We start from the raw sequence: 8467 nt of genomic DNA, 5'->3' as shown, positions 1-8467 counted from the left end.
GAGGCCTCCATCATTAACCTCCTGGAGACCGTGTTTTTTTACAAGGTAAGAGGCAGATTCAGCTTTTCAGTGTAAAGCCCCTGAGGGTGCAAAGCCTTGTCTTGGGGGGGCTGGTCTTCTGTGAAACTCTTGTCATTGTGCAGGAGATCTGTGAGTCAGCAGAGGACAACCTTCTGGATTTGATTGACTATTGCCACCGAAAATTGACCCTGCTGGTAGGCCGGAGTGCCAATGGACAGACGGTGACCCTGGCAGAGCTTCATCCCCAGGATCTGCCCAGCCCTGGGTCCATGCAGGTGAGGAGAAAGTCCTTTAGCCCCCTGGGGACACATGTGATGGAAGATGCAGGCAGCCTGCAGAGGCACAGGGGCCTTTCCTGGGGAGAACCCCTCGGCTGCAACCCTGGCACCTCCCACCCATCCCAGAGGGTGTCTGTGCTGGGTGTCACGCAGCTGCTGTGGATGTGTTTTTCACAGAATCACCGAATCTTTTCCCCCAACTTCCTCCTCTCTGTGCTGGTCAGAACCACTGGCAAGCCCAGAGCTGTTCCCAACTAGGTGCCTTCCTGGTGCAGGAGCTCTTTGCTTCTGGGACTTTGCTTCTCAGCACCTCGAGTTTTCTCCTTCAGCTGTGCACATGACGAGGCGTGTCTGGAGAATCAGAGTTAAATCCATGGCCTGCAGGCTTGGCCCTGCCTCCCCGAGCCTCCATCCTTTGGCTTGTTGCCCCAGCACGTGCTCCTCAGCCAGAAAAGGGAAGGAAGTGGAGGGCTCTGAAGCACAATAGGGATGTTTTCCAGGAAATGTTTTCCCAGCTGGGGAAGGGAAGGGGGTGTCTGTTAGTGCTTTGACATGACTCAAGTTAAAACCCGACCTTTTCTAGCCAATACAGTTCTAAAAAATGCTGGTCTGCCAAGGAGCCTGGTTTCCTCTGATTCATTCCAGCTCCTCCTGACTCTGCATACAGTAACCCCCTAGAAAAAAAACAAAACAACCAAACTGTTCCTGCCCTCTCCTGTTGTCCTCTGTGACTGTGTATGGTGCTAACCCCTGGAGCAGGAGTTGTTCTGCTGTCCCCCAGATAGCCCCTGCAGGTAGCAGGGATGAGGTCTGGCTACTAGGAAGAGCTGCAGGAAACAGCCTTGCTGAGGGAGTTCGAAGAGGGGGCGGGGGAGGTTGGCAGAGCCCAAAAAGCTTTCTTGGTAGAATGTGGGGCACCAGGATGGGGAGTGCAGAGCTTCTCACCGCAGGAATTTGGAAGTGAATTGTTGCAGGGGCGCTATGGAGGAGGAGGAGTTGCTGAGGTCAGGCCTCTGCACATGATATGAGCTGCTGAGGATCTGGGGCTGGAGAGAAGAATCAGGGAGAAGGACTTGGCAACTCTCTCAGCCTTGCCATCCTGATAATCTTGGAAGAGGCTGAGTTAGGGGTGTCCAGGCTGTTAGCCTGAGTCCCTGGGGGATGAACAGGGTGTCCACACTGCCTGGGCAGGGCAGGAGGCTGGGAGGGCTGGAGAACGTGGCAGAGCTGTGGGCTGAGATAACCACAGGCAGATATTCTAGCTGACTGTCCACAAGCTGGAGGAGAGCGCCAGATCCCGGGGGGTGGATGTCAGACTGCAGCTGTGCCAGAGCCAAGTTTTTCCCTCTTCCTCCTCCTCCGGTTCCTCTGCTGATCATGCAGCTTCCCCCTCCCTCAACCTCATATGTCTCTGCAGAGTAATGGGCCACAGATGATCCCAGAAGAGGTAAAAAGAGCAATCTGGGACTGGCCCTTCAGGGGGTGTCCTGGTGTAGGGGCACTGCTGCCAGTTGCCACCTGTGACCTGTTAGGGGTAGGGAAATGGCCAAGCAATAGTGGGCACTTCTGCAGCTGCCCTGTCAAAGAGGCAGCACAGGCACAGTCAAGATGAGAAGCAGAGGTGGCTTTGCAGGGGCTCTGCTTTCCTGCCCAGCTGGTGGTTCCCAATGCGCAGCCAACAGGCTGCCTCCCTGTAGCTCCAGGAAATGGGGCCTGAAATCCTGAGGCTGTTCTTGTCTGCAGGAGCTGCAGAAGCTGGCAGAGACAATGGAGTTTGAGATTTCCCTGAAAGCCCTGTCTGTGCTGCGCTTCATCACCGACCAGGTGGAGAGGTAGGTGCCCAGGAGCTGCAGAAGACCTGCACCAGGCTCTCTGGCTGAGATTCCCATGGGGCTGCAGTGGGTGCCTGGACCCCTTTTCAGCAGCTGGGTGCATCCCTGGTGGCAGGGGTGGTATTCTGGGAGGCAGGCAAATGCAGCAGCACTCCCTGGAGCCCAGGTCATTGTTGGTCTTCCTGCCTCTCCCAGTTGCCTCAGGGAGCATTTGTGCCTGCTCTGGCATTTGTCTGGGAGCACCATTTCACCCTTTCTGCCCTCTCTCCAGCCTGCCCCTGAGCGCACTGACACGGATGCTGAACACCCACAACCTGCCCTGCCTCCTTGTTGAGCTGGTGGAGCATTGTCCCTGGAGCTGCTGGGAAGCAGGTACGGATCATGCCCCCTGGGATCTGGGGTGCTGGGACCTCCATCCACTAGCAGGTTTGCTGCAGGAGCCCTTGCTCCCCCCCTTCCTTCCAACCCCTCCCTTTGCTTCTCACCAGTGCTCCCTGCCTGAAGCTGTTCAGCTGGAAAGCAGCTGCTGCACAGCTGGGCTGGGAACCCAGCTCCCAAAAGCTGATCCTTGCACAGGGCTGTGTCTCCTCTGAGCTGGTCACAGTCAGGACAGGAGAAGAAATGTAACGTCTGCCAGCCCCACCTCCTCTTTTGAGGACCCTTGTCCTGGATGCAGAAAGACCAGAGTGCCACTCTCAGCCCCTCTGCACCTTCTGGGGACACTGCTGAGCTGAAGCCAGACATAGGCTCTCCCAAGCAGCAAACCTGTTGCCCTGAAGCTGCTGCCTCCCACACCTCTGCAGCCAGGCGTGCCCTCCACACAGCCCCAGTGTCCCCCTGCCTCTCAGCCCTGGTGGGACACAGCCTGGAGCGTGGGAACCCGCCCTCTTCTCCCCAGCCCAGCTCCAGGGGGGTCACAGCGCGGGCAGGGGAGAGAGAGATGCTGGGAAGCACGTGGCTCTGTGCCTGTCAAGAGGAGCCCAGCTGGTTGTGAGAGCTTTCTTCCTTCCTGCAGCCAGGAAATGCATCCCCTCTCTCTGTCTGTTCGCTCAGGGTGTCAGAGGGAGCTTTGATCCAGAGCCCTCAGGGAGGGACTGGAAAGAAACAAGAGTGCAAAGGCATTTCCAGGCTGTGCAGATGCAGGGTTACATCCTCCTCCACCCTCCAGAGCAGCACAGTAGCTCCTGGAGCTTGTTCTGTCACTTCTGTTATATTCATGCTACTTCTAGCTTTCACTGACAGAAGAACCTCCAGAAGAGCAGGCATCGGTCCAGTTGATACCCCAAAACATGCCTCTCCAGCCACTCTCCTGCAGCAGAATGGGCTCCCCCACCATCTACCAGTACTCTATGCTCCTGGCCAGGGAGATATTTTAGGGATCTTACTGTTCCTGCAACAGCACTTTTGGTTTACTACACATATATTGTTCATTACCAAGAGGGCTATTATGCTGAACAAAAGCGGGGGGAAAAAGAGGCAGCAGGAGCAGAGGGGCTTGTGTCTGTGAGGCAGTGAGTGTAGGACAGCATCCCCCCCACCCACCAAGCTGTCTTCCCTCAGGCAGCACTGCCTTCCCTAGGACCTGCATGTTCTTCTGTCCCTCAGGCAAGCTCAAAAAGTTTGAGAATGGCACGTGGCACATGGTGCCCCCTGAAGACCAGGTGAAGATGACCAAGCTCGATGGGCAGGTGTGGCTTGCCCTCCTCAACCTCCTGCTGACCCCTGAATGTCAAAGCAAATACCACTTTGATGGCTTCAACAAGAGCCAGCTCCTCAAGGTAGGGCCCTGTCCCATAAAAGCCATGGACCCTGCAGCATAGAGTGGGACCTCACCAGCACTGGGCACCTCTGGGCATCTCTCCCCATCCTTGCTGTGGGCTTCTGGCAGCCTGTAGTGGGAGAGAAGTGGGGTCTGTCACTGTGCCAGCAGCAGCAAAGCTGGGCACATCTGTGGGATACCTATGGGTTGCTCTAGCAGTGCCCCACAGGTCCCTGCTCTTGCCATGCTGCTTCCCCAGCTCTGACTCCCTTGTCTTGACCTCTCCTTTTCCCCTCCATGGCTGCAGCTCCGTGTGTTCCTGACAGACACCCTCATTGACCAGCTGCCCAACCTGGTGGAGATGCAGAGATTTCTGAGTCACCTCGCAGTGACAGAGCCACCTCCTCCCAAAAAGGATCTTGTTCTAGAGCAGGTATGCTATGTTTCTCCCTCCCTCTCTCCAACCTCTCTGCTTTGAGCCTGAAAGCTCCATGCCCCTTTTCCTTCCACCAACCTCAGCTCTGGAGACATGGTGCCCTGGTTCAAGCAGCCAAGGTCACAGTTAAACCCTTGTTTCCAGCAAAGTTGGCTGTGGATGACATGAGAGCCTTGTCTTGCTGCAGCAATGGCCAAGCAGTGGCATAAATGCTGGGTTATAAACAGCTCTCCAGATTGCATTGAGTACCCAGGGTGGTGGCTGCATGGGGCACAGACAACCCCTGGCTTGTTTTGACAATTAACTCTTTATTTATAAGTGTTTCTCTGCTGAATTCTTCACTCCCCAGTGCAGAGTCCCCTTTACAGCCCTGGCCCAAGGCTGCTTGGCACTCTGTGTGCAGAGGGTTGCCAAGGTCTGGTGGCAGAGGCTGGAGTCAAACTGATCCCAATTCATGTCTGGAGCCCTGAGGGTCTTCACACAGCTGAGGGTCCTGGGGGAAAGTGTTTCTCCTGCCTTCTTGTGAGCAGGGGGTAGAAACTGTGTGGGGGCAGATCTGCAAAGAGGCAGCTGGGAGAGCAGAGGCCCTTCCCAACTACTGGAGCTGCAGGGAGGCTCCATGCCAGAGCACATGGGTAGGGGGGCAGCGGGTGCTTAGGCCATGCAGAGGGGGAGCAAGCTGTGCCCAGCACAACTGACCATGTAGCCTAGGAGGAGGGTGGTGTGCCCCAGCTGGCTGTGGTGGAGCCAGAGGCAAGGCCCATGCTGGGAGCTGGGGAAGGCTGAGAAGCCAGAGAGCCCTTGGGGATGGGGATGGCAGCCAGGCCGAGGTGGTTATGGATTAGTTCCATGTGCCTCAACTGCCAGTGGGGCAGTAGGGCAGGGACAGGCAGCTGCCACCCTGGAGACCTTCTCCAGCCTGGCCCAGGCTGCTGCCCTTCTCTGTTGTTGTGCTGGTGCTGCTCCTGCCTCTGCTGAGTGCTGGGGCTGAGCCTGGTGGGCAGGCAGGGGCAGCCAGCTGGAAACATGCACATGGGCTCCCTGCTCTGCCCAGAAAGCAGTGAACTCACTCCCTGTAGCTGAGCCAAGCTTTCAAAAGGCCTCTTTCCATTCCTCAGCTCCCAGAGCAGCCTCTTCCCCTTCCAGGCCTGGCTATTTTGACTCTGCTGGAGAAGGCAGTGCTGTTTGAAGCAGCATCATCCTCTCCAGAGCCTGAGCTCCCCGTGCTGCTCTTGGCTGGTGCTTTCCCTTTCGTGCTGGCCAGCCCTTCCCAGCCCTTCCCCGGCTGTTCATCTTCAGGGAAGTGACGAGTGGAAAAATCTGCTCAGGCAAACGGCTCCAGAGCACGAGGTTCATGCTGGTGCTGGCATGCAGGGTGCTGAGATCCCAGGGCTTTCTGTATCTGTATTTCTGTACCTGGGCCTCGGGGCCGGACTCTTCATTCCCACCTGGAGCCCGAAGGTTTTGCCTTGTTTCACCAAATGCTTGTTAGTGAGTGGATCAGTCCCCTCCATGTACCAAAAAGCACAGCCATGCTCCCTGTGCCTTTGCCTCTGCATGTGCTGCCTCTGCTCACCCTTCTGGAGGGGGCCATGCTCCTTGTGCCCACAGTTTGTCCCCCAGATGCCCTCTGTACCACAACATCTTTGATCTGGCTTCAAGCACCCCTTCTTCCCACTCTGCCTCTCCCACCAGATTCCCTTCATCTGGAACCACATCCTCAAGAAAAATGCAGGGAAGTGGGAGGCCATCGCTAAGCACCAGGTGAAGCAGGTCTTCAGCTCCACCGAGGAGGAGCTGAAGCTCCAGGCACACAGGTAAGGCCCTGGCATGTGCACAGAGGGTGCTCAGTTCAGCCAGTATCCCCAGTAGCAGGGGCTGGAGCTTAGTACTGGCAGGACAGCGGTGTCTGTGGTACTGGCTGGGGATGTCCCCTGAGGGGCAGTGGGGACAGTTCACTGCTTGTTGATAACTCCCAGTGAGCACCCTCACCCTGTTTCTGCCAAGCACAGGTGGTCACAGATCTACAGCCTGGACATGCTGGAGGCTCTGGCCCCTGACAAGCCGCGCTGCGCAGCGTGCGGTGCCGGGGCGGCCAAGCGGTGCTCTCGCTGCCGGAACGAGTGGTACTGCACACGGTAAGGGAGCCCTGCAGCCCCCCCAGTGCCCCCTTGCTCCCCAGAGCACACAGACCTCACCAAAAATTCTGTGAAAGGACCAAGGGAAGCCAGGGCTCCCACCCCTGCTCAGCACAGCTGGCTCTCCACTTGCCATGTACCTCTCCAAATCCTATGTTGAGGTTGATGTGCCAAGACACTGGTGGAGGAGATGCTGGAGAGTGTTGTTTTACTGCTGCCAATGGGAGTGACAGGCTGTGTCTCCCATGGTGACACTGTCTCCTGAGCCTTGGTGGAGCAGGAGTGGGAAGAAAAGCACCCATGGCTCTGTGAGTCCAGGTGACAGGCTGGGATGTGGCAGCTGGGACAGTGGCAGTAGATTAAATCTTCTCTGGTTCTGAACCATATGGCCAGGTCTGGCTTTAAACCCTCTTAGCCTGTGTAACTGGGGGCCTCATCCACCTCCCTGTTGGGGTAATGCTCGGCCACACCAGCTCCTCCCTCCAGCGCCCAGAGGAGTGCAGTGCTGGCGTTTGTCCTCTTCACTGCTTCACTCCTGGGGATGGACATGGCCCTGTTGCATCCCTGCTCCAGCTGCAGGCACCCTGCTTTGTGGCTGAACTGCCTTCCCCTCTGCAGGGCATGCCAGGTCCAGCACTGGCAGAAGCACAAGGCTGCCTGCAACCTGATGGCCGAGGCACTGAAGAGAGCAGATGACCTGGAATAACAGGTGTGGCAGCTGGGACAGTGGCAGTAGATTAAATCTTCTCTGGTTCTGAACCATATGGCCAGGTCTGGCTTTAAACCCTCTTAGCCTGTGTAACTGGGGGCCTCATCCACCTCCCTGTTGGGGTAATGCTCGGCCACACCAGCTCCTCCCTCCAGCGCCCAGAGGAGTGCAGTGCTGGCGTTTGTCCTCTTCACTGCTTCACTCCTGGGGATGGACGTGGCCCTGTTGCATCCCTGCTCCAGCTGCAGGCACCCTGCTTTGTGGCTGAACTGCCTTCCCCTCTGCAGGGCATGCCAGGTCCAGCACTGGCAGAAGCACAAGGCTGCCTGCAACCTGATGGCCGAGGCACTGAAGAGAGCAGATGACCTGGAATAACAGAAGCAGTGACTGGCACCTAACCCATGGCTCAGCGAGGCAGAGGGCCCAGGAACCACATAGAAGGCAGCAAAGGCCCCTGCTGCCTGCTGCCAGCCCCAGGCTGTGCTGTCGGGCTCAGCCTCTCCTCCTCACCCCACCCTGCAGCCTTCTCCAATATACATTGTTGTGCTCCCCACTGCTGCTCAGCTCCTGCTTTTTTCCTCCTAGCTGAAGATGCTAAACTGCTTCCTCCCCTCCCTCACACCCAGGGAGAGGGAGGTGTGGCCATTTTTCCCCTCTGTAACAACAGAAACAACAGAGAACAAAAAAAAAAGAGCAAATACCCACATGGTTTCCAGGAAGGCCAAGCCTTTTGAGGCTGACAGAGGGAAGGATGCAAGGAGGCCTCAGTGTTGCCTCTTATCTTTTGGTCATCGTTAGAGTAGTGAGAGGAGACAAAGGATGTGGTTAGCACGAGCACCTCGCTGTGAGAAAGCAGATGAGTTTTGCTGGGGTGTTTCTCATCTGCCATCTTGCAGGGACTGTTTCCCCCTCTCCCCTCTCCTGAGCAGCGAGGGGCTTGGACCCCCCTGCCCACCAGCATCTCTCTGCAGGTACCCCATGTCTGATTGGGTGCATCACCTCCTCTTCCCAGCTACCAGCTGCTGCCAAAGGGCCAAAGAAGCCATCACAGTGAGCAGGAAACCATCTTGCTCTGGATGAGCAGTAAGGCTTGTAAGCTCCACGCCTTGAGCCCTGGCTGCTCAGCGGGAGCTGCCTGCTGACCGAGCACGGAGGGGTCTGGGCTGCTTCTCGTCTGCTGCCAGAAATTCCCCCAGCTCCTTTCCCAGCTGGGAAACTGAGGCACAGAGCCAAGCTGCCCCTACTAGAGATAGCGGGGCTGCCGGAGCAGGGCCCCCCCCTTACCCAGCAGCGG

The 8467-nt window shown here is 57.2% G+C and overlaps 1 protein-coding gene across 1 annotated transcript in view; it reads left to right on the top strand.

Moving 5' to 3' along the window:
* Positions 1 to 7170, top strand: part of ZMYND10 (zinc finger, MYND-type containing 10) — a 9273-nt gene extending 2103 nt beyond the window's left edge. Inside the window, exons 3-11 of the mRNA XM_010008612.1 lie at positions 4 to 45; positions 144 to 296; positions 2043 to 2131; positions 2403 to 2503; positions 3737 to 3909; positions 4198 to 4323; positions 6022 to 6143; positions 6339 to 6464; positions 7083 to 7170. Of these exons, the coding sequence (XP_010006914.1) occupies positions 4 to 45; positions 144 to 296; positions 2043 to 2131; positions 2403 to 2503; positions 3737 to 3909; positions 4198 to 4323; positions 6022 to 6143; positions 6339 to 6464; positions 7083 to 7170 (1020 nt within the window). The remainder of the gene's footprint in view (positions 1 to 3; positions 46 to 143; positions 297 to 2042; positions 2132 to 2402; positions 2504 to 3736; positions 3910 to 4197; positions 4324 to 6021; positions 6144 to 6338; positions 6465 to 7082) is intronic.
* The last annotated feature ends 1297 nt before the right edge of the window (positions 7171 to 8467 follow it).

The sequence above is a fragment of the Chaetura pelagica genome, unplaced genomic scaffold, assembly GCF_000747805.2.
Source record: "Chaetura pelagica isolate M959 unplaced genomic scaffold, ChaPel_1.0 scaffold652, whole genome shotgun sequence".
Taxonomy (NCBI): domain Eukaryota; kingdom Metazoa; phylum Chordata; class Aves; order Apodiformes; family Apodidae; genus Chaetura; species Chaetura pelagica.
The sequence above is the reverse complement of the archived record's forward strand: the minus strand, read 5'-3'. Positions and strand labels throughout refer to the sequence as shown.